General features: G+C 44.0%; 2 protein-coding genes across 4 annotated transcripts in view; one reads left to right on the top strand and one right to left on the bottom strand.

The window, feature by feature from the left end:
* The window catches only part of RSPRY1 (ring finger and SPRY domain containing 1), a 42,355-nt gene extending 33,528 nt beyond the window's left edge, over positions 1 to 8,827 (bottom strand). The window contains exon 1 of one of the 2 annotated variants that reach the window (XM_035543849.1): positions 8,721 to 8,827. The gene's annotated coding sequence lies outside the window, so the exon portion shown is untranslated. Of the gene's footprint in view, positions 1 to 8,035; positions 8,366 to 8,720 lie in introns of those variants that run through there. The other variant, XM_035543850.1, reaches the window with a different exon arrangement.
* A 212-nt stretch (positions 8,828 to 9,039) lies between these two features.
* PSME3IP1 (proteasome activator subunit 3 interacting protein 1) lies at positions 9,040 to 24,197 on the top strand. 2 transcript variants are annotated; one of them, XM_050713126.1, is made up of 7 exons: positions 9,040 to 9,155; positions 12,046 to 12,191; positions 12,372 to 12,470; positions 15,930 to 16,052; positions 20,063 to 20,195; positions 22,202 to 22,266; positions 23,428 to 24,197. In XM_050713126.1, the coding sequence occupies exons 2-7, from the start codon at positions 12,062 to 12,064 to the stop codon at positions 23,643 to 23,645; spliced, it is 768 nt and encodes a 255-aa protein (XP_050569083.1). In that variant the 5' UTR covers positions 9,040 to 9,155; positions 12,046 to 12,061; the 3' UTR covers positions 23,646 to 24,197. The 2 variants fall into 2 exon arrangements, with proteins under 2 accessions (XP_050569083.1, XP_050569082.1); XM_050713125.1 differs by having other exon boundaries at positions 9,132 to 9,155; positions 12,051 to 12,191.
* Positions 24,198 to 24,505: the final 308 nt, after the last annotated feature.

The raw sequence follows: 24,505 nt of genomic DNA, 5'->3' as shown, positions 1-24,505 counted from the left end.
AGGTTCAGCCGGGAGGCAGCGGCCTCCTGGGGCACCCTGCCCTAAGCAAGCCACTCAGATGCCATTTGACCACCTGAGTGGGATGAAAGCAGCCATTGGGCACTGCTGAAGCCCACAGCATCTTTCTGCGCCCAGGCTCATCCCCACCAGCCTTTGGGACCGATCCCCTTACAGCAGCCACTCTTCAGACTGCACTGGTCTCCTGACTGGCAGAAACATGCCTGGATGCAACGAAGGAGTGACAAGCTGTGCGAACTGACCAGCCTGCTGCAGCTCTGGAAGTTCAATGGGGAAGAAATCAAAAAAAAAAAATAATCAGCCATTGAACTGAATACTATTTGAGTGGATCTACATGTGCCTGGTGGCACCAGTGGCAAGCCCACCCCAAGAGGCCTCCTCTCAATCATCTGATGGAGCACACCCATGGAGAAGGCAGCTGGAGGTGGCATCAGTCTCATTTTCTCTGTAATACACAGCCCAAGAATCAGTGATTCATCCCCTGAAATATTCAGTTACAGCCAACCATAATAGTGCCTCATGATGGAAAAAAGCCTCTCCTTTCCATGAAATGGAGTACATTGCCAAGAAAACAAAAAAAAACTTCATACACAAATGAGTAAAGACTGTTTCAGCTACTAGAACTACTTCTCCAGCTCCTGCCACTATCGCAAGCAAGAGCAGTGTTTTCTTCTCTTAAGAGCAGCATAATGCAGATGCTCCATCAGTAAGTGATACAGTAAAGTTGAAAGCTTTTCAAGAGCTAAACTAAGTTTTAGGCAGCAATTTCCTATTAAGGAGATAAAATAATTAGAAATACTCCCTCAGCATTTCTTTTCCAAAGAAATGATACTCCGAAAAAGGAGATTGAAACATTTGTGATGCCAGTTGGATGAAAGAGTTCAAACTACAAGAGGAGACACAGCTCTGAACTGCTGTAACTCAGAATAAGAGGGGGGGAATCCTGTTTGCAAATATAAGCTAATAACATGGAGAAGATGACAGCTTTGAAATGATTAGGGTAGGTAAGAAAAACAACAAGAATTCCCAGCAAATTAAATACAATTGTAATGTGAAATTGAGATTTTCTCAGGAGATCACACTGAGGTTAGAGGTAAACCTCTCAGCTAAAAGACTTTAGCAACTGAAGAGCAGAAGCTACTTAGTGTCCAGAGCAGTGACCAAGCAGATGCAGAACTGGACTGCAGGCTTCAGGAGGAACAAGTACATTCTGTGTCGATTCTTTTGTGCATAGTAACTGAACATCATCTTGTAGAATCTGAAGCAAAACCCTAACACAATTGTTTTCTTTAAAAATATCCTGGAGGATAACACTATGGGAAACAGCATTTACAGTCACCCAACATGTCACCATTTGCAGTACAAAGCCACTGATGCAGTCATTTGGTTTCTTAGTAGTCATAGTAAAAGCATTCTAAACCAAAAGCAGACTGACCTTGAATGTGCCTGTTTCACAGAAAAGGAAAGATCAGTTCTCCAACTTGTCAGCTCTTACCCAAGTGCTTGTCAACTGTTGTGGGGCTGTGCAGGGCTTACGCAAAAATTTGGGCTTTAACCCTGCAGCTCCAGTTTTGTAAGAAACACACTGTACTTGAAAATCTGATCTCTTGTTGGACTTGGTGTAGTAACAGTCAAAGGAGAAAGAAGAAAGATTCTAAGAACAGTTTTTTTCTGTAGGTTTGCTATCAAAGTCATGTTTTACAGTCCTCTGTACATTGGACTACTATTTTTTTCTTCCTTTAAATCTGTTTTCAAGCTGGTACAGGAACACTAAAGTTATGATATGGATTTTAAACCAATTTCACATTCTCTCAAAGCAGCATTTCCAAAGCAGGCCTGGCAAACCCAGCAGCAAGGGGAAGAGAACCCTGCCTCAGCCTGGTCTAATCTGGGCTCAGGGACAGAGCAGCACCCAGGGCTGCCAGGCATCAGAGTGCTCTGCTGCAGTGCCTTCTGAAACAAACCGAAGTCATTACCACCTCCTAGCTTGCACATCTCAGAGGTCTAAATTTCTCATCTCATGATCATTTAGATAGAATTGTTCCTAGGCCTTTAGAAAAGGCTAATTTTGCTTTAACACTTCAAGTGTCTAAACACTCTCCAGCACAAGCATCAATAACACAGAACACGACTTCCAGGTTCTACTCCTCCCAGGCGTCATGATTTTTCATTTCAAACAAAGATACAAGGAAAGAAGGAAGGGTCCTGCTGTCGTGCTTTGAGGCAGATAAATGCACTTTTGAGATACCAATCTTAAAAAGACTGTAGTATCTGAAAGCTCCAGGGTGTTTGACAAGGTTGCCTCCAGCAGGCTGACGTGGCAGAGTGGTACAGGCACGGCAGCTGCCCGAGGAGCAGAGCGTAATGCACTGCTCCGAAGTGGCTGGAAGATAAGCCTAGTGCTGCCTGGCCTCCACAGGGCACTAGTCCTGCAAGCTGAAATCACACAAGCACGATAAATAAAACATATTAGCTACCCTAAATAAAGTAAATAAGCTATACCGTATAGGTTTGGTATGGACATTCATTCAGAGGCTTCAGTTAATTCATGTCAATCTTCCTAGCTGCTCTTAAAGCTTCAGATATCAACAACAGAGAACTTTGCTAAATTTTGAGGGAGAAAAAAAAAAGTCAGAAGCCACTAAGAAATTCCAGAACCGACAGTGTTGGGAGGGAAGCACAGGCATTTTGAGTACCAAGCAGAGGTACGGAATTGTGGAGGAACACAGCAAAAATGCCAAATTTTATTTAATTTTTTTCTGGTAAATTTAGTAATTCATATCAGAAAGGTTAATGCTTTACCTGTATTATTCAGAGACAGAAACTTTATCAATAAAAGTATTCTTGAATTGTGGAGAGATTGGTTCATTGTAGTCGACCGCAAAGATAAATATTTAAAGCACCTCATACATTAGCAAAAACTGAGAGGATTCCGAAGCACAAAGCAAGAGACTGAGCAGTTCAAACACAGTCACACAGAGTAGTCCTGCCATGGGAACTAAATCTAGGGCTACGCCAGCACAGAGGCTGCCGAGTAAACACACTGTTGGCTACAGACAGATGCTACAGGCATGGACTGATGAAAGCAGGGTCAGGTTCTTTTCAGCAAACCACCAACTTTGTGCAATTGAGCTGAAATGGCGAAATCCCAGTGTTGCACTGTTTCTTGTCTGTAAGCTAATCTTAGGAGAAACAAAATGCGGGAAACAGACAAAACTGGGGCTTGTTTTCAGAGAAACATTAGGTACCAAAATGTACAAGACAGGAGAGTCTCCTGCTCTAGACCACAGAAAAGAGCCCAGCTAGATGGTATGACTAAGCTGTTATGAATGCATAAAACACACTGAAGTACAGGATGTGTGAAAAATTTTGATAACATTGCTGAAAAATTCTGTGATGCCTCAGTTGGAAGCTCGCATTTGTCGGCTGACAACTGCCTCTGAGAGCAAAGTGCAGAGCAGACAGTGTCTAGAGCCTCCTATTCTCAGCCTCACCACCACATTTGCCACTTTATGACAATGGTTATCATCACAAACAAAAAAATAGCAACATGGCAGGAAACAGGACGAAGAAACTTTCACTTCTTGTTAACTCGAGTAGCATCAGAGGAGGGACCAATGTTTGAACAATGGCAGCTGAAAGCCAGATTAACAGCCTTCCTGGCCAGCCACAGCATGCAGGCAGTTATGAGCTGCTCTGAGCTCCGGACTGCCCAGGGACAGATGAAGATGTCCTTCTGACCGTCTCCTCCTGTAAGCTGATGCAATGACAGCTGTTGAGTCAGATATAACACGTAGGGCATGAGGGTAGCAAGCTTGCTTTGAAGGCACTCACAGAAAGCTTCATCCTTGATCTAGGACTGCTAGAGCTTGCAGAACTTCATGCACAGCTCTAAAAAGGTTACTCGAACCCCTCATCTCTGACCCATTCAAGAGAAAAACAAAAAAACATACATGAACACAGCTTCATTTCTCCCCATTTGGGTTTCTCTCCATACTTAGGTTCTGCCTTGTTACAAGCCCGATGTACAAATGTGGTGCAGGAGAGACGTTGCTGCTAGGCAGGTGACCACGTGTGACAAGCACATCTGCGAGTAGCTGGCACCAGGCCTCATGGACCTCCTCCCACCACCGAGCTCCTGCCCAGACCCTGTAGGTAACAGCTCACCTGCAGCCTCTCATTTGGCACGCAGCCGGAAGAATTAACAGGGATACGTCCCTCTGTCCGGCAGCCTTCCCCTTCAACAAAACTTATAGGGATATAGTATTTTAGGTCCCACATCTGTATGTCTGTATGAGGAAACTTGGAGGAAGTTGGCCAACGGGTTTAAGAGCTCCCATGGCCAAGAGAAGGAAGGGGATGGACTGCTCGGTAGCAGAGCCACTCAAACACACGTGGGTTAGGAAGAGGGCCAGGTACTTGTTGCACAAGGCAGTCTGCAAGCAGTTTAAGGAAAAGTGTGCCTGTTTTATTTCATTACAGTTGCACATCAAGTAGGCAGAAAACTCAAAAACAATTTAAGAAGCTTTCAAAAAAGCCTATAATGGTATCAGGAGTCATAGTCATCTGGTGCTTCTCTTTGGTAGTTCTTGAAGAATTTCAGATACTTAAACTTTAGTTCTCCTAAGTACAATGATCAAAACTACTATTTCACCAAATGTACCTAGGGGTAATCCTCTAAACATAGTAAAACCTTTCTGTTCTTCAACTCTGTCTTGTCTTTTTCTTTTTTAAGCCTTTTACTGCAATACTGATACACTGACCAGAGTTTCCCAGAGAGCAAACATGCATCATTTCTCATTTACTATTAGATTAGCTTTATTTTTAAAAGCAGTGAGGAAGTCTGGGATTTCTTCATGTCACAGGCACCTTCGCTTTTAGAAAGAAGAAAAAAAAAGAAAGCATCAAGGTATCTGCTGGATTTTCTCTTCCAAGCCATCTTGCATGTCCCAATGCCTACAGGAAGGTAGAAAACGTGCACCAGTAACACAGCCTTCTGATCTGTAGTTCAGGCTGTCCTCTAGCCGAGAACTCAAACTATTTCCTATCAGTCTGTGCACATGCATTAAAACAGTCCAAACATTCACACCAATACTTCATCTCAAAACATCCCCAACCCTGGTCCTTCTCCTCATGTCTACTATGACACCGAGGTATTCAGAAACTTAAAGCAGAAGCGAAGTGCTTCCTATAGCCAAGAAGCCTTAGAAGGGGAAAAAAACCACACAATTCCAAGAGTTGTGGATACTTAGAAACTACTGCTTCTTCAAGGGGAGAGATATATCAGGAAGAGGACAGATGTGTTGTCACTAATGGAGGTTCAACAAGTCACTATGATCAATGACCATACATCAGTAAGTGATTGATGAGTGGTATCTCACCTCAGAATTTGAGCACACAAGTATGCCTACTGAATGGGCAAACTGACCTATCAAGTACACAGAGATCCCATGGCAAAGTTGAAAAAACCTCTAGAGCACAAGTTGGGCCACACCAACGGTAGGTCACGGCAGCAGATAACTGTAGGCTCTGCACTGGTCAGTCACAGAACCTGTGAGTCATATGTTAACATCTGACTTGTATTAAACCTCAAGGATATGACGAAGAATAGAAAGTGAAAAAAATCATGCTGGCAAAGCTGCTGACAGGACATACTAATTTTACAGTCACTGTATATAAACCAGGAAGGGAAAATATATTGTCAGGACATGGGGAAATTCAAGGCACAAAATGACACAATGGAACCCTAATGTCATACTTGGAAGACAGCAAGGCTCGGGGCAGTGCATGCGCCTGCCCTGCTTTGAAAGGAATGAATTCAAAGTCTGAGCAATCATATGTTCAGGAGATAAAAAACAAAACTGAAACAGCTTAAAAATGCTGAACTCAACATATTGGCAGTGGAGCAAGACACAACAAGCTTTATCATATTAGCTTGTCTTCAATTACTACAAGGTGATGGTATTTTAATTTGCTGCCTCTGTGCAGAGAGGAAAACCTAGCAGTGTACACCAAGACCTCCACCTTATGACAGTATCACCAAATATCCAAAATACCCATAGGAGATGTTTCATAATACAGTGCACATTATCAGCTACGGGAGATACTGATGTGAAAGGAAGCTTAAATGAAGAAGTCTAAATAGTAAAGTCAGTAGGTGTCCCACAGCAGACCACCATGCTCATCACTAACTGGTTAGATTGCTAAGTATTTCCTTTTACTCCTTATTTTTTAACAAACAAGCAAAAAGCTTGAGGAAAATGGACGCTGTTATCACCTGATGGGCAGAATTAGAGATGTCAATGAGAGATGTAGGTAGGAATCGGAACACCGCAAGTTATTTCTGTCAGCCCACCCTTGAGGCTCACAGCAAGTGAAATGTGCTGAGAGCTAAGACCTCTGATGCGAAAATACTAAAAACATACTGTGACAGACTGCCAGCAGTTATGGAAAAAAGTTGTGAACATCATAACCCTTCCGAAAGCAAAGGTTAAGAAAAGCATAGAACATTGTAACAGTGAGTTTAAGAGCCACTGATCAGCTGCTCTGTTTTGATGCCAGAGAGCAGGATACTGAAGCAGTTAAGTGTTGCACTTGAACACCATGCCATATAGCCGACTGTAAGCAAAACTGAAACTGAAAGACTTGACATAAACAGATGACTCCATACAACCCAGAAGCACACAAAAGATATCATACCTGAAGATAAGCAAAGCATGTAGAACAGATAAATTAGAGAAATTAGCAATGTAAGAATAGGTAAGAAACAGAGACTGAGCTAAAAAAACAATTAGCAATAGCAAGAATCATCACAAGCGTTGTACATGATCCAAAACACTGCATTAAAATATCCTGGAGGAGCTTTCTATACAAGTAATGGTAAACAGATGCTGAAAACTTGAAATTAGCAGGAATCTCAAGAGACTGTTTGGATGAGAAGGGGAGAGACAGTGAGCAGTGATCATATAACTACATCTGTGCTGCACACACACAGACATATACCAGGAGAAACACACAACCTATTCAATTGGACTTGTACATGAGAACAGATAGCAGAGACTGGGGTACAAAGCAGGTACAGAAGTTATCTAAAGGAAGGAACAGACAACCGGGTGCCATCAGGACAGAGGAACTCTTGCTGAGTGTGCTTCAGCAGACGAGAACAAAGACATATGCAAAAGCACTAACAGAAGAGGCCAGATATGGATCAGAGCAAAGCACAGATCAATTCTTTGCCTTTGGATAAGCCTAAAAAAACCCACACTTCCCAGCATCCTAAACCCTGAAAAATGACTGACAAGTTTTGAGAATGCATGGTCCTCACAAAATTCACAGCCAAAGACACATGTCCAACAGTAGACAAAAAGCTGAGAGGATATTTCAGATTGCTTGTCGGTGGTGAGAACCACCACTGAGACAAACATATGTGGGTCTTCATATGACAGCAGTGTCATGGCACTGATCAAGATGGATGTGTAGAAAGTGATGAGTAAAATAGAAATGAACTGATGATCAGCATAAGAAAAAAAAAAAAAAACAGCACTGCTGGCAAAGGACAGGCAAAAGTTAAAGACCTAAGACAAAACCATTGCAGAGTGGAAAAAAGCCTCCTGTACCAAAGAAAACAAATGCTGTCATGAACATAAAAGGAAAAAAGAAATCAACATTCAGAAAACAGTGAAGTGTCTAGAAGGTTGGATACGTTCAGAAGAGGAAAGGCAGCTCTTATGCCTGTACTTCCCCACAGACCAGAGCTCCTCAGGGAGAGGAATACTGGGGAATCAGACTGAGCGCCCAGATGAACGATGGGGCTGGGGTGAATACTGAGAGCAAGGTTTTGCAATAACAGAACAGAAAAATAAGAATAGGCCATCAGTACTTGGGAACCTACCTGGAAGGGGCACTGTACCTACTGCTACACGCCAGAAGATGAAAGGCAGAGCAACTAGGAAAGGAATAAAAATGAAGGCACACGCGACAGGAACTGCGACCAGCAGGGCAGAAACAAAAAGCTTACGAAGAGAACGGGTGCCTGACGCCGGGCTAACGGGCGGCAGCAGCCCCAGGCACCGAACCACCGGCAGAGCGGTGCCGCTGCCCCGCCGAGCTCTGCCGGAGGAGCCCCGGCCGCGTTCCGCGGCTCGCTCAGCGGCTCCGCGGCTGCTCCGCGGGACGGGACGCCGGCTCCGCACAGGTATCAGCGCCGGGCGCGGTGACGGCGCGGGGATCCGGGCTCTCCGGTGCGGGGATCCGGGCTCTCCGGTGCCACGCGAGCGCCCCTCGGCTCCCGGCGGCGGAGCGCCCCGCGCTGCTCGGACCGGCCGCTGGGCTCCCCCCGACCGGCGGCGGGCTCCGGCCTCACGCCACCGGCACGGGCGTTCCCGTCGCTTCCTGCCGGCCACCGGCGGGGCCTCCGGGCGGGGCGCCCGCAGCCAGCCGCGGCGGTGACACAACCGGGCCCGGCCCCGCCGAGCACCGACGGCTCCCACGGCCGCGCCCCCCCCCCTCGGTAGGGCCGGGCAGCCCGTACCGAGGCGGGGGTGCCCGCGGGCTCGCCCTTCCCCAGCCGGGCACCGGCGTGGCAGCGCCCGCCCGGTGGCAGCCTCCCGGTGGCAGCCTCCCGGTGGCAGCCTCCCCCCGCCCGCCCCAGCCCCTCGGGACGGCCCCGGAAGGCGGCGCCCGCCCGCCGCCGCCATACGCACCGGGCACGCCACAGGGCCCCGTGCAGGCGGCGCCGCTCCTTTGTGCCGCGGCGGCGGGCGGTAAGATGGAGGCCGCCCCGCCCCGCCCCGCCCCGCCGCGCCGTGCCGCGCTCGGCCCCGCCCCCCGCCGTCTCCCTAGCGACCCGCCCCGCCCCTGCCCCGCGCCTCGCCCAATCGCCTGCCGAGCCCTCCCCGTCCGCCGTGACGTCACCCCGCGGCCTCTTCGGCGGCGGCGCTCTCCTCTTCCTGCCGGTGGAGCGGCGAGGATTGGCCGGCGGGAGGCGGCGCGGCCCCAGGAAGCGCTCCCGCGGTTGGCTGCCGCGGGCGGAAGGGGCGGGGCGAGCGAGCGAGGCAGGCCGGCGGGAGGGCGGGCGGCCCTGCATGGCGGCGCTCGGGGCCGGGCCGCGCCTCTCGCTGTGACGGGCCCGCGGCGCGGTACGGGAACGGGAACGGGACCGGGGTCGGGTATGGGCATGGGCATGGGCCGGGTACGGAGGGGTGAGGGCCGGGGTCGGGCCACGGGGCCGCTGAGGAGCGGGGCTGGGAGCAGGCCCCGGGGCGGCCGCTCCGCGCGGGGCTCCGCTCGGCGCCTGGCCCAGCCCGGGGGCTGCGTGAGGCGTTGCCCGTCCGCCCTGCGGCTGCTGCCGGCTGGCAGCGTGGAGCAGAGCGCGTTGCAGTGGCGGCGCGGTGCCGGCCCACCAGGATGCTGTCACCGGGCAAGCAAAGGGCTTAACGCAGGGCAGGGCGCGAACACGCGCGTCGCGTCTGGGTCGGGAGCCTTCCTATCCGTGTTTGAGGTCGGGAAGGTCAAGGAGTAGGGAAAGATCAGCTGGCTTCGGAAGTGTTGGTGCTGTGCTGTGTAATTATCCCCCTGTCGAGCCCTAGGATGCGGCTGTCGTTGAAGTCGTTATTTGATGAAATGTGTTTCACCAGACACATAATTTTCTAGAATTGTAGTGAAAATACCACGGCTGTATGTTAAATCACAATTAAATCCTAATCTATGTCAAGTGGATTCAAGCACGTTGTCCAAGTGAGCTGGGTGAACCACAAGGCAGGTGGTTTGCAGTTGAAGGCTTTAGTCTTAAGATTATTCCGTGTCCTTGCTGAATCTGTCTCTTCCAATTTGTTTTCCCGACTTTGTCACCGCTGTGTCAGAACCTTTTGTTTCCTGTCAGAACGGACAGGTTGAGGTCACGTGAGCGGGGAACCAGGTTGCCTTGTTTATGCAGCACGTGAGTAAGAAGGGAAACCTTGTGATTAGGGCCTGTGTTCAGGAGGGAGATTCAATCTTCATATTCTCTAAAGGTTTCCAGTTCAAGCTACTGTCAGAAATGACACTCTAAGAGCACCCGTTCTATGCTTTCTGGAAGTTGGACTCATCTTAATAGCGGATATTTGTCAGATACTTGGAAAAAAAAAAAAAAGAAAATCACCACCCCGTGGTCAGTCCTTCCTTGCCCCACTTCTTAAAAGAAAATCCTTTTCTCTTGTCTTGTTCTGATAATTCCCACCTTAAAAATGCATCATGCTTCTAACAAATATTTGTATGGTGCTCTTAGCCTGGCTTTCTTCTGAGATCTCAATTTTTTGTTTGTATTGCAAACAACACCCCACAGAAGTGTCAGTTTTTGTGAAAATTTCAGGACTTGCTTTCTGCTGGAGTGGGTTGTGTGGAAGATGGACGGTAAACTGGTTCCTTCCATTATGTGAGTTACTGCATTCCTCCCTTCCTGGAAGAATAAATGGACTGGGTTCTCTTCCAGTGCTGAAATACAAGCAGGGTGAGGTCCAAAATGGGCAATAATTAGCAGTGCAGGGGGCAATTATGTGTAGTCCTGAGGTACTTGTTGAAGTTACATCAAGGAAGTACGAAGACACTAGACAGTAACTGTGGTGTTAGCATGGCTTTAGCTGAATAGCTATTGGTGCTGTGTTTATATTGTGCTTGCATATAGGGGCTTGATGTGAGAAACAAAAGTTTTGTTCCTCCTCTAGTTCTTCAGCATGGAGCTGGCAGAACAAATCTCGTCGGGAGCCCCTTGACTAGCACAAGCAGCTTGGCGTTACTTCATCCTGGGGTTGCGGGTTTTAAGACCTTGTGTTTCCTTCTTAGGCTGATTCCTTGGTGCATCTCCACCCTGGGCCGAGTCCTTATGTATCAGGAGCTCAAAGCAGAGGGGGGTGCATTGTGTGAAGGGTCTGTGCCCCCTTGATAAGTAATGCAGCTCCAGATTTCTAATCCCAGCCCCATTTTAGCCCAAGGGAATTCCCTCCCTCCCTCACCTGTTGAGCACTGTAGACCTGACCCAGGTTGGTCTTTCACCCTGCTCCCTGCTAGCTCCCGCGGTGCAGTGTGTGCAGGTCTGGCTCCAAGCACCCCGCCTCACAGATTTGTTCTCTGCACTGCCTGTGTTCTGCTGGTGAGCCGTCGGAGCACAGGGCGGGTGGGCTCTGGCGCGCCTTTCCTCAGGAGGGCGCCTGCAGCCGTGCCCGGGATGGGCTTGGACTGGGGCACGTCCATGTGCTCTTCAGGGATGATGCGCACAGTCTGCTTGGTGCACAGCTGCAGAGAGGTGCTGGGCGCTTTTGAAGATTAGGAAGTTCAGTTGGTAATTGCTGGAGTCTCACCGTTAAGCCCTTAGAAACATATGTATTGAAATCATTGAAAATAGGCACGCTTTCTCAAGTTTTCACAGGATGAGCGAAAGGAATTCATGTAACAAACGTCATATCCCTTCCTTGGAGTAGAGAGGTGTAAGAACTGAAATAAAAGGATGCGAGTGTGGGGGTGTGGGCTTTTGTAAATTTATTTTTATTTTTTAAACAAGGTAAATCCAAGGCGGTGGGGGGAAAATTACATTGAAATAGGACTTCTGGAAAGGTGGCCTAAGGCAGACAACTAACAGGAAAGATATAATTAACAGAAAGAGTAAAGGAGGGGTAATAGGTGATGCCGTCAGCCTTAGGTGCTATCACTCACGCAGTTAGTGCTTATCTCAGTTGGCGCTTACTGTCTTCAGACAGCTGCAGTTGCTATTCATCCTCTAATTTTATTTGCATAAAAAGTGTGCCTCTGAGACTTTGGACTGTGGTGTAAGAATGTAATAGTAATACCTACTTTACATTTTGTTATACTGTTCCTGTCCCTGCTTTTGAAAAGCCCCTGCAGCAGATGTGCAACTGAGTGATGTTTGTTAACAATCAGTACCAAGTGCTTTCCATGTTTAGTTTCTAGCCTCCACCCGTTTTCTCTTGCAAAGAACCTTCTGAGTGTAGCGGGCCTCTTTTCAGGGTGTGTAGTAATGTCGTGTTGCGTTTTTAGGGCAGGCTGTTCCACAATGGATGGGGGAGATCGTACTGCCGACCTCGTGATTAACAAGAGGTTTGTATCTGAAGCGGAGCTAGAGGAGCGGCGAAAGAGAAGGCAAGAGGAATGGGAAAAGGTCCGAAAACCTGAAGATCCAGAAGGTATCGCATAGATTTTAATAACTAAAGGAAAAAGATCAAAGAATGTTTCACTTACATGGAGAACAGAAGTAAAAGTAGTAGCTTGTATTGTACAAGTTCAAAAGGTTTTCACATGAAGAAACTAAGAACTGTTGTTTTTTTACACATCGCCTAATTTCCTGATTTACTCCTTCCTTGCAGAATGCCCAGAGGAGGCATATGACCCACGTTCATTGTATGAAAGACTTCAGGAACAGAGAGAAAAGAAGCAGCAGGAGTTTGAGGAGCAGTTTAAATTCAGTAAGCACCAACATTTATTACTTCGAACAAAACCCAGCTCACTGCAAGTTTTGTGTGCAGCAGCTGTATACAGTGTCTAAGGGACATGTTTGCATGTCTTGTCCCTCTCTGAGAGGGAAACTGAGACTTGAGGAAAGTATTCAAAGATGGTAGATGTTCCTGCAGGTAACTTTTTGTTCTATGCACCAAGACAGCACCGCACACATGTGAAACTCAAAAGTGGGCTGCCTTTTTTAAGCTGCATTCCTGTAAAGTCTGGAATATGAGGCTTATTTTGCACATAAACCAAAAGAAAACAAAAAAGCTCCGGTACCAGTTCATGGAAAAGCGGAAGTGCAGTGTGATTTTGTGACTTGAACTCATGCTTTAACACAAGACCATCCTATTTGAATCAATTAAAAAAAATACATAAATTCTGTTGCAACAGATGTTACATTTCCTAGCCGTAATTAGGTGACTCAAACTTTACTGAGTAATTTGAGGCTCAAGATTAGTGTTCAGAAGACGTAAACATACAGGAGTTGATTCTTCAAAAAGTGGATATTGGACTTCTAGTGAAATGAAAACCTAATTTCTACTGATGTTTGAATTTCTGGTTTTATAGAAAAAATCCTTTGCTTTGTATCACCTGTATATGTGCTGCTGAGTGCAAAGATGATAATGAGAACTAGAAAATTATTAGTCAAGCATTTGGGGAAAAAGGGAACTATTGGCTCTGTCTAAAGAGAAATGAGGATGATACTGTGGGACTCCATTTTAAGGTGGGTTCTGATCGATTTTGGCTCTTTAGCTGGAATCCTTACCCTCAAACTATTGTATTCTTTAAGCTCCAGTTTGCAGAACTGGATTCTGTCTAGAAATTAGCATGTGTTTGGGATGCAACAGAACTATGCTTAACCTTTAGTGATGGCAAAATGTTTGAGTCCTGCGAGGTAACGCTCCCTGGTGCTGCAGATGCTGTCAAGTGCATTACTAATTACTGTAACAGCCTTTCCGCTCTTGTAGCAGATGCTTTTAGAATCACCTCGGAATCCAAATTTCTTTGGGAGAAAGTAAGTGGGAAGAGCTACCTAAAGATCAGCGATGGGTGGATTATGGACCACTTGTTTACCTCATCAGAGTTCAAACCAATTCGGCCGTTTGTGACAAGATTTGTCTCCAAATATGTTTGATTTTGCCATAAAATATTCGTAAATATTTTCTATACCTATAGGAATTTTGGTGGAGTAGGAAACAAGTTGTACATTCCTGCATTCTCTTTCTCATCAGTCAGAACTGATGACACAACATAGGAGAGAAACACCTTAATACTAAAGAATTGTGTCTGCTTAAACACATAAACTTAGTTACTTTAAACCTTTTGTGTAGATAAAAGCCAGGATGCATACTAGCAGTTCTTTTTGCTAGGTTATTCAGTACTGAAAGAATGTCTTCCAATGTTTATCTTCTCAAAGTAAAATATATATTTTTTTACATTTTTTAGCATTTTAAATGAAAAATAATAGGAGTATCCTCTAAAAAGCTACTTTTAAATTTTTCTTTTTGAACGCTGATGGTAACCAAAATAATGATAAATGAAAGTCATTTCCTGTCTCTTAATTTTCTTTTGTAGTTTTTAGTGGTGAAAAATGGAAAGTACGGGTAGGAGCATTAGTGCATTAAAGTCTTCAACTGTACCCACGGACTTTTTTTCAAGTGGAGAGTTTACTTTTTATTTCAGTAACGTTTGATCCAGGTCATTTTTGGTGATGTGACTAAGCAATTCTTGTCTAATTGTTTACCAGAAATCTGACTGCTACCAGCCTGGACATGGCTAAATGAATTGTTTCCTTTGCCAGCTTATATTACATCTGCAGCATCTTCCCTTTGGTTCAGGAAACTTGTAAACCAAGTACTGGAATGAGAAGCATCCCTAAGAGGGGGCTACCGAGAAGCAAACCAACCGCTAATTTTAAGACAGCCCCTGCAGAATAACATACACCTGCGAGCCTGGAGAACAAAATCTACTAAAGCACTATTTAGTAGTAGAGAATCTCCCCAGCTGTAGGGATCTCTATCACTGCATCTCTTAGTTTGCAGATTGGGCAAACAAAGAATGAAATGAATTCATGTCTCTTGGTTCAGCAAATGTCCAGATTTTCACTAGTCTTGCTGTCTGTTTGAAGGAGTCCTTGGCATGAATGAATGCTACAGTTTACTGTCTGTAGATTCAGAAACAGTAGGGCTGAGTCTGTAAAAAGTAACCTCAAATAATAACTGATTTCTAGACCTTTTCTGTCAGGAACATAGCTTGCTGATTATCAGTGTAAATGGATTTCTTAGCTTTTCATTTAAGTGAGTAGGACTTGACTATGTGGGTGAAGATTTAAAAAAAAAAAAAAAGTCTGCCTCGTGTAAAGGCCTAAAAATCCTCTTACGAAATTTAACACAAGGTGGTGTTTGTGTTCAGATTTTCTCAGGCTGACTACAAGCAGCAAGACTTGGTCTTTCTAACAAGTAATTTTTACTACCTCTCTAAAATCATTTTGATGGGGAGATGTTGAGCATTTGCAGAACAAAGTAAAAGACCTTCCTACTGCAGTAGTGTTTACTTAAAGTACGATAGCATGTTTAGAGAGAATTCAATTTTAATAGGAAGATAGGAATTGTCTTGTGTCTGTTTATTTATTTGTTTGTAACAGGCATCAGTATCAGTTAAGTTAATAATTGTTTGCTTTAAGAAAGTGTACATCTTATTTGGAGGTAAGATTTTTGGGGAAGAAGTGATGTGTTTTTTCCAGTTATTGGTTTAAGAACAGACTCTAAGGAGACAGCCTAAAACTTAATGTTTGAAACCAAAACAAGAATTATATCATTGCTTAATGTGGTTATTATTTGTTTCGTGTAACCTATTCCAAATAACATTTCAGCATTAAGAAAAGGCTGCTTGTGTGAAAACTTGGTTAATTTTCCTAAATTGTATCAGCAAGTCTAGTAGTATTATACTGCTCCTACACATTTTGCCTTACTATTCTCTGTAGTAATAGTGTTGTGGCTGAACTGTGTTAGTCTGTTGTAGTTTTTCTTGTAGAAGTGTTTAAGAGTTTGGGCTTATTAGCATCCAGTATCATTAACCATAAAGTATTTGTACTCCATGATTAGAGAAGGCAGCAGGTAGCTTGTCCTTTGTGGGGTCTGGTTTGTACCCGTTACTCGGCAAGACAGTGCAAGTGCTAGGACACGCGCCTCACTCGGTCACCCAGGACTCTATTCCCTGCATTCCCAGTGACTTTGCTGAGGTAGAATATTTTGCACAATATTAGAAATATCGTCTGCAGGGTATGGGTGGTTACAGTTCACAAGGCAGTTTGAAATCGCCGGGTGAAAATTATCCTAAAAGAATGGCAAAGTGATGCAAGGTAAACGGCTGCTTCCCGGGTGGCTTGAGTTTATCAATATGCATTCTCTTCCTTTTTTCAGAAAATATGGTAAGAGGCTTAGATGAAGATGAGACAAATTTCCTTGATGAGGTTTCTCGGCAGCAAGAGCTAATAGAAAAGCAACGAAGAGAAGAAGAGATGAAAGAACTAAATGAATACAGAATATCCTTTGCTAATATAGCTGGCAGCTGTATATAGGGGGGTAAGAGTCTGGGCTGTAGTTTTAGTCTGTCATTCACATTCTGTTTAAAAATACAGCTGCTTTACAGAACATGAGCAATGATAGCCTTTTAAAGTTGAATGTTTTTATTGTAGCTTGGATCTCCCGCAGTAATGTTTGATTCCCACTCTCTGTCTTCAACACTTTTCCTCCCTTTTCTCTCCCTCCCCGTTGACTTTTTTTTTCTTACTGATACCATAGCTAAAAAGAGAAGAACATAAAGGAAGAAAGCCTACTGCTTCTAATCTTTTGCTTTTTTCCCATAAGTATTCTTGTCTTGCAGCCAACTGCATATTGGCTGTTTTTAATTTACCTGTTTGAAATAATATTTTAGTTGCTCTTTCTGTTATTCTTCTTGAAGTATTAGCTTTGTTTTCTCTTGCTGATAGCTGCAGGATGAGGAATTAAATGAAAGTGAACCAGCTGTGTGGATACACTGACTTTCTTCTGGGAAGGCAGTGTCCATGGAGGTTCAGCTGCTCTGGGAAATACAGATTTTAGGCAGTACTAAGATCAGGCCGGTTCCATTTTGTTGTTAAGTGCCAGCTCCTCACAAAGACATGCTAGAGAGCAGTATAGGGTGCTTTTTCTTTAATCAGTGCCAGACAGGGAACGTTGGGATTGATTTTAGGATTGCTCTCTGTGCTGAGTTTAATGCTGTTTTGTGAGGTTTTACCTCATCTGTAATGGTTTCTTTTGCCTTCTAACGAAAACTGTTGCTTTAAGTCATCAGTGAACAAAGTGCAAGTTCTCAAGGATTCCTTAGTGTAAATGAAAGAGTTTGAAGACTGAAAGAAGAGCTAGCAGCTCATACTTACGAGGTGAGCAAAATATTCAGTAAATAAAGTGAAATAGTGCCAATGCAAAAGATCTGCATTACCTTGTACGAGTTAATGACTTAGAACTGAGAGCATGTTATATGTGAAGAGTATCTAAGTTCTCTCACTAATGCATTTATGAAATGGCAATACAGATGCATTTTAATTACTTTTTTTTTTTTTTTAACTTCAGAAGTAGGCCATAGTTGGCTGATGGATTTGACATATTTCCGTGGCTTGTTGGATCTGCTGATGGGGTTTTCATGGGATATATTTAGGTTCTGTGCCAGTTGCTTGCGGGTCTGGCTAATGCAGGGGTGTGCAGTATAAGATTGTGCTGTGGAAGCAGCTGACAGCTCTAGTTAGGTCACGTGCATCCAGGGGTGAACCATACCAGCCCAGAAGGAATCTACTGTTGTCTTGAATTAGCCACATAACACACTGATCCCTGAATTTACAGAGCAGGGCCTCTTCCGTACATACATGCATACTGAACCTCAACCTTTGCAGTCTTAGTAGAATCAGCCAGCTTTGTATCCAAAGTCTTGCTGTAAATTGTAGAACTTGCAATGGGCTGGAGGGAGAGAGAGAGTGCTTTATAGTCACCTCATTTTGTGAGAAGCTGTTCTTCCCATTCCATTAACTTGTCCCTTTTGACTTTTTTAAACATAATATTGCAAGCACCTCCAGAGCAACTTGTAAAATGGCATTCTTTCAAAACGTAAAAGGTGTTTTTTCAGCATTAGGCACGTGTAGATTTTTATTACTTGTTTATCACTACAGTGACAGAATGCAATGGGTATTGCTAAATGTGCTGGTCATTAGGCACTGTGCAGGAGTTCCTCCAAACTAGTAAATGGAATGTCAACCCAATAGGTTTGATTATATGGTCATTTTCCTGGTAAAAGATCCAATTTAAGCTACCCAGAGGCATTAATTCCATAGTAAAAACCTACGTCAATATTGTAGCACAGAGCTTTTTTCTTTCTTTTTTTCCCCTACATTTTTAAGGTTAAACAACCATGAAACCATACATCTTAATGCTAAACATGCCTTGGAATATTTTAATGCACTCTCAGGCATAAGAAATGCATGTGCATGGATGCATAGGAAATTTGTTTTCTTTTATATGAATAATTAGGGTTATTTTGGTCCTTACCATGCCCTTTCAGCATTGGTCTGACTGTGCTTAAAGATTTAAAGATTGATTATTTTAAGCCGGTTCAAAGAAGTGTTTGAGAGCAGCATCTTCTTGTCTTATATCCCAAGTGTAGAAATCCCCTCCAAGAAGCAGGCCTTATTGTAGGACAGCTCTTTTTAAATGCAGATGATATTTGATCGAGATGTTTATTTGTAATGTAGTTCTTCTGAGACATTTCGTGGCTAGGTATAGCGTTACATTCGTTAATGACAGCAGTACTTAAAAAGTCTCTTAAAACGTGCTGTCTCTCTGGTGGATCAGGAGTATTAGGAGAATGGCATCCTGGATAGAAGTGAAAAGCCTCTAGTTCTCTCTCTTAAAAGAAAAGTTTTTGGGTTTGTCAGTCGGACTTTTGTAGTGCAATGTTAGAATGTAACATGGTAATTAACTTAAATGTGGAAGTTGAAAGCTGCAGTGTGTGGAATCCTTTATTGCAACATCAAACTCTTTGACACAATGAGCTTTCAGATTGCTTCTGATAGCCACAGGATGGCACTCCTGTGCCATGTTAAACATTGGAACAGTGGTTTGGACTGAGGAGAGTCAGGTTAGTTGAGGTAGGGAGCAGTCTGGGTTGCTGCTGTATCCTTAGGAAAATCAAGTACGCAAACTCCTGATCTAAAAGTGTTTGGTGACTTTGAGTGTGCCACTTCAAAACAAGGTGTTGATTTTTAATTTGCAGATGTTGAGGGGGAGTGGAGAGGGCTGTGACCTTAAATATATGGTCCATAAATAGAAATTTCACTATTCAGTATTTATATGCAGTAGGTGGGACACACCTGTGAAACTCGGGGCTTGTGGTTATGTTGGTTGGTCAGTGGAATTGTAGTCAGAGAATAAACTGGTGGAAAGCTAGATTCAATGGTGTAAATAAACACCCTTTTAAATTAGGTTAACTTTCCTTTGCTATGTGCAGTTTTAAAGTTTTGCAGAAGCCTTTATGGCTCCACTGGTACCTCATTAATAAGCAGGATCTTTGACAGGCCTTGCCTTGCTAGACACTGAACATTAACTCTAGATCCTGCCGCAGAAGGAGATATAGATCCTGCCACAGAAGATCTGTTTAGTGTGTTTACAGATTGCATGCACCTTACTAACAGACCAAGTGCCTTCTTACTCGGTCTGAGAACCTGCCATAGCTGCTGCACCTCATGCTAGGTTTCAGCTGCGTCCCACCTTTCTAACAGTGGTTTAAGCTACATAGTTTTTTCAGTGCAGTCATAGTCTTTTGGGTGAATGTTTGAACACGTGCACCCTTAATCAGATCTGTCTCCTTCCTTTCGAGGTTGCTGTTACTGGCAGCAATAGCCTTGTGACCCTTACAGAGATGGGCTGAAAAGTTACCGTGATAAATACTGATACAGCAAATTGAGCTGTTTTGCTTTGGTGCGCTGAAGTCTGCTGGGTTCAGCTTAAGAGAGGCTTGAGCATTGAAACTGAGACCACATATTACTACTTAGTGTTGGTTTTTTTTTTTTTTTTTTTTTTTAAAGGATTAGGGATCAAAGCAGCAAATTTGTATTACAAATGGATTGATCCAGATTGAAGGGGGAAGTACTGGATTGCCCTTTTTTGGTTTTGGTCCAGTCTGACCTCTTTTCTTTCCTAAGACCTTCAGGAGAAGACAGGACAATGTACATTTGTGGTGCTGGATGTGTCTGTGTTTGACCTTTCTGACTTCTGAGCACCGCTGCCTGGGGGTATTTGTGGGGAGAGCTGGTATTGATACACAAGAGTGCTTTGGACACAGAGGGTGAAGACTCTTCTGGCCTGGCTGAATGTGCCAGCTAAATGACATTACAAATAACTTGCTTTTGATAGGATATGTGAATGAACTTCAGATGCTGCTGTCAGCAGGGCTGGCTAAGTATGTCAGGGAGGAAGTGTCTGTTTTCTCCACTCCTTCCTGGTTGATCCTTAACCCTTAATTCACAGCACTCTCACCAAAGTGGGAGTCAGTATGGACCCAAAGAAGGAAGCTGAGAAGAAATTGCCCATGAAGTCAGTGGAAAACAAGAACAAATTCTCTCAGGCAAAGCTGTTGGCAGGAGCTGTGAAACACAGAAGGTTAGTTTCACACCTCTATAAAAGCATGAGGAATGGGAACCTAGTTAGCAGTGTAAAGGGAGGCAGGCCAAAACTGCCTCCAGAGAGTGAGGTGTGAACCTTAGCCCTAAAGAAAAAAGGGGGGAGGTACAAGAAAAGACCAGCCTTGTTTCCATAGGTTCTCACAAACTGTTGGAAAAACATGAGGCAATTCAAATAGATAAGCATGTGTAAAGCAAGTGGGTAGACTCTTCATTCTAGACTGCCAGGCTTGGGTGATCCTGCTATGGGTTCCAGAGGCAATCTATTTTACAACTCTATTTGAAAATATCAGTGTTACCTCACTCATGTAATTTAATTCAGAATTGCATATTTTATCAACCTATGTTATCTGTGTTGAAAATTTATTATCTTAATTGTTGCTGGGAGCAGTGTGGGGAGGATGTAGGTTATGAGAGAAGAACTTTGTGTACCAGTTTAATCCCAAGGTCATCAGACAAACTTCCTATGTTCCTCACTGACATGCACTAGTACATCAGCACCCTTTCCATCCCAGAGAGAATGGCAGTTGGGTTTGTGATCTGTTTGCTATTTTGATCTTAGCCTGCAAACACGGCTGCTGATGTGCTATGGGTTGTGTTAAAATTAGGCATCTGGGACCAGACTTACTTCTCCCAGACGAATCATCTAATACTTAAAACAAATCTGACATCTAGAAATTCAGGCACTGTTGTTGAATCTGTCCCAGAGAATGAGAGATTATTTTAGAAGCTTAAGTTATAGAGTAATATTTAGCTACCAGTACAGCAGTAGTTGCATGTCTGTGGAAACTGAAGTTAAGCTCTTCCACACCGAGTCTTGGGGGTTTGGGTAGTTTGTGTTTTTTAGGGGGAGGGGAAAACAAAGACAAAAAAACCCTAAGTGATAGAAAGCAGCCAACAATGCTTTTTTGTTGTAACTACTATTGCTTAACACAGTGGGATGTAGAGAAGGAGATGGTGTGTGCTTAATGGCACATCTAAAGCCTGCAGATGGCATTTATTTGGAGAGAGCATCTTAACTGTGACATGTCAGTGCCATCACAGACTTTCTTTCTATTTTTGCTGTCTTATTTTCTGTTGCAAACTAGCCAAAACCAGGCATAGCATGAATTCAACATCTGCTCTCAGAGTTTCGTAGTTTGCTTGCACAGGACTTTTACTATTAAAACCTCCCTGCACAGAGTAACCTTTCACCTGGACTTCATGTTCTGACAGGGACAGAAAAGAGTTAATACATATATAATACAAATATGCTGATACTTCATCACTTTAGTTCATCACAGCTGAAGCTGGGAAGCATTTGTTTATGTGGATGGCTTAGAGTCAGGAACGTGCAAGAGGATGAAGGAGAAACTGAGCAATGACAAGGAGGAGCTACAGAAGCTCTGACGAGACAGAAGCCCAAATAATGCTCCTTTCCCCAGGCACCACTTTGGAACCAAAAGGGACCCCCTTATACTTTTAGGTCAGACACTGCAGATGTCTGAGAAGTGCTGCCAAACTTACTGGGTGTGAGATTTCTAGATGTTTTAGAACAGGGTCTCTCCGTGCTTGAGGGAAAGAAACTCTGGAAGGGGAAGCACACTGTTAGACCTGCAAATGTGGTAATTGTCCACTTGCTACTGTCAAGCCTCTTGTCACATGGGGTGGTCGAAACTCACGTAGTCATTCCTGATCTCCTCTAGCGTTTTCCCTCTGAATAGGAGTCCTGCAGTTAGGTCTGGTTACTGGGAAAGAGGTCTGGCTTGGATTCCCAGAGGCGTGTTTCTATTTCCTGGGGAACAGAGGGTACGTGCAGCGTAGGTGCTGACTCCAGGATCTGCCATATTCCCTGAGGAGCCCCAGTTAACATCAGTTAGAAGTGGTGATGGTCACCAGGGGACCCTGCTGGAATTCACTGTAGCGTTTGAGGCGAAAATGTGACTTTTAACTTCACAGTAATTGATTGCTTATGAGGAACAAGACAATTTCTTATTTTTTCCACAGTTCAGATGGTGGGAATAGCGTGAAGAGGTTGAAATTAGATACTGATCATGAAGAAAAGAATCAAGGTACGTCCTGATTTCTGCAATCGGGAAGCTGTCTGCCTCTCAGCTGAACAGCAACTGACTTAGTGTTAAATCTGATAATTTGCTTTTCTGCTCCTTCATTATGCTAGGCAGCACAGACTTTGGTTGGCATGTTATCTCCTAAAGCAGTAGAAATGGTAGCTATAGGCACTGACAGCCTTTGTAGAAAATAAGGCTGGAAGGAACCTCTACTGGTTACTGGTCTGCCCCCTGCCTAAACCATTTCTGACAGACGATTGTCTAAGCTGCTCTTAAATCTCCACAGACAGAGATTGCACACCCTCCTTAGGCAGTTTATTCTAATGCTGAACTGATTTTACCCTTAAAGTGTTTTACCTGATAAACTAGTAGGAGTCTCCTTAGCTGCATCACGAGCCTAGTGCTTCTCTATCAGCCAGAGGTGTGGAGAGCAGTTCATTCCCTTCCTCTTCACAGCAGCATTTGCTGTATTTGTATGCCTCCGCTGTTAACTCCTCATGCTACAAAGAGATCTTGTCCATCCTGAAACCAATTTATTTCAGAAAGTTATGAGCAACTAGGAAGAAAAATTACGTTGTGTTTCAGTCTTAGCTGTCAGGGCTGCAATTGATTTGCTGTCAAGATACTCTGACACAAATAGGGTGAGCTGCAATTGTGTAATGATAACCCAATGCACTTCCTGAATCTCCTTCTGTTCAGTAAACTTTCAGAACACTGGAAAAAATTAATTAGCTGTGGAAGATGGAAGACATTGACTTAGCAGAGCACTGGAATGAAACTTTTTCCCAACTATGCTATTATATTGGAGAAAAAATCAATTACACAAGGCAGAGCTATTTATTCTTATTTAGTGGGTTTGGTATTTGACAACCATCAAACTGACAACTTTAGAATAAAAATGTGTAATGCCAGCATAGAGCTGGGCATAACTATGATGAAAAAAAAAATCTCCTGAGGTAGCAAGTCCTTCCTGTCAGGATAGCTTTAGTGCAGCGTAAAGCTGCCTTACGCTTTAATTAAATCCTGCAGTCATCCACCACTGATATGGTAATAGCAGGTGAATGGCATGCAGCAGTTCCTGGGCTGATTTAAAAAAAAAACAAAACAAAACAAAAAAAAAACTTTTCTGCACTCTTGTTTTTGACTGAGGTACCTCTCTTTCAGAAAAACCGTCCTGTGTTCCCTTGGGGAGCAGCTCAGTGGGAGGCTCCACGGTCCACTGTCCCTCAGCAGCAGTCTGCATTGGGATCCTGCCTGGCCTGGGTGCATACTCGGGCAGCAGCGATTCGGAGTCCAGCTCGGATAGCGAAGGCACTATTAATTCCACTGGAAAGATCGTCTCTTCTGTCTTTCGTAGCAACAGTTTCTTTGATGGCCCATAACAAAATCCCTCCATGTGTAATGTAGTGCAGAGTATCTTCCAAAGCCGTGATGGATGCTTGATGCATCCTTCTGCCCCAGATATGATATTTCTAGCTAACCTCTCAGCTTTCTCAACATTCAGATACTTCTAAAATAGCTCACTGAATTTATTTTTTGTTATATATATTTTTTTCTTCCCCAACTTTTCATTTCTGGGGTTCATACTGAGCCTGAGGTAGAAAGGCTGCCACCCTAAACCAGAAGGCACACCTAGTAATGCAGTTAAGGTCTGGGAGTAGGGAGGAGAGCGCCTTATCTTTTAAAATTCTTACGGAAGGAAAGAATTCTGATGGTCTAAGAAGTTTATACAAGACTAACAGGCAAAAAAAAATACTCACTTGAAGCACCAAAGTCTTGTAGAAACGGCCATGTGTTCTGTTCTTAAAATGTCATTTTTATTCTGTATTTGAGAAATGGGGGCAGAACAAAAATCAAGCAGATGGTGAAGTGTAGATTGCCATGACACTGTAAAGAAGTTTTTGTGTTACATGATTAAAGACATTCTGAATGCATTTTTTTATTTTGGCTCGTGCCATTCATAGTTGTTCCCATTCCATTAAGTAATTTCTGCACTACTCCCCCAGCCCCTTCCTCAAACTGCTGCTGTACAGGAGAAGTGCAAGCCAGCCTCCTACAAATGAAGAGACAGGGATGCAAAACTCTTGTTCTGAATGAGTTCAGAGAAACTGTAGTTGGCTGTTCTACAAAGCCCATTGCCATCAGTGCTTGAAAAGTCATTCAGCTCTTCTGTCATAGCATCCTGAAGAGTGTGAATACAAGAGTGGGTGGGATATCCCAGTTCAGTCAAACCTCTTTGTGC

This window comes from Cygnus atratus, chromosome 12, assembly GCF_013377495.2.
Source record: "Cygnus atratus isolate AKBS03 ecotype Queensland, Australia chromosome 12, CAtr_DNAZoo_HiC_assembly, whole genome shotgun sequence".
Lineage (NCBI taxonomy): Eukaryota > Metazoa > Chordata > Aves > Anseriformes > Anatidae > Cygnus > Cygnus atratus.
The sequence above is the reverse complement of the archived record's forward strand: the minus strand, read 5'-3'. Positions and strand labels throughout refer to the sequence as shown.

Bases quoted from the DNA above. Each gene is read 5' to 3' on its own strand.
- PSME3IP1 (XM_050713126.1), top strand. From the start codon at position 12,062: ATGGATGGGGGAGATCGTACTGCCGACCTCGTGATTAACAAGAGGTTT. The intron at 12,192-12,371 runs GTATCGCATAGA...CCTTCCTTGCAG, and splicing joins AAAACCTGAAGATCCAGAAG to AATGCCCAGAGGAGGCATAT. The intron at 16,053-20,062 runs TATCCTTTGCTA...CCTTAATTCACA, and splicing joins AGAACTAAATGAATACAGAA to GCACTCTCACCAAAGTGGGA.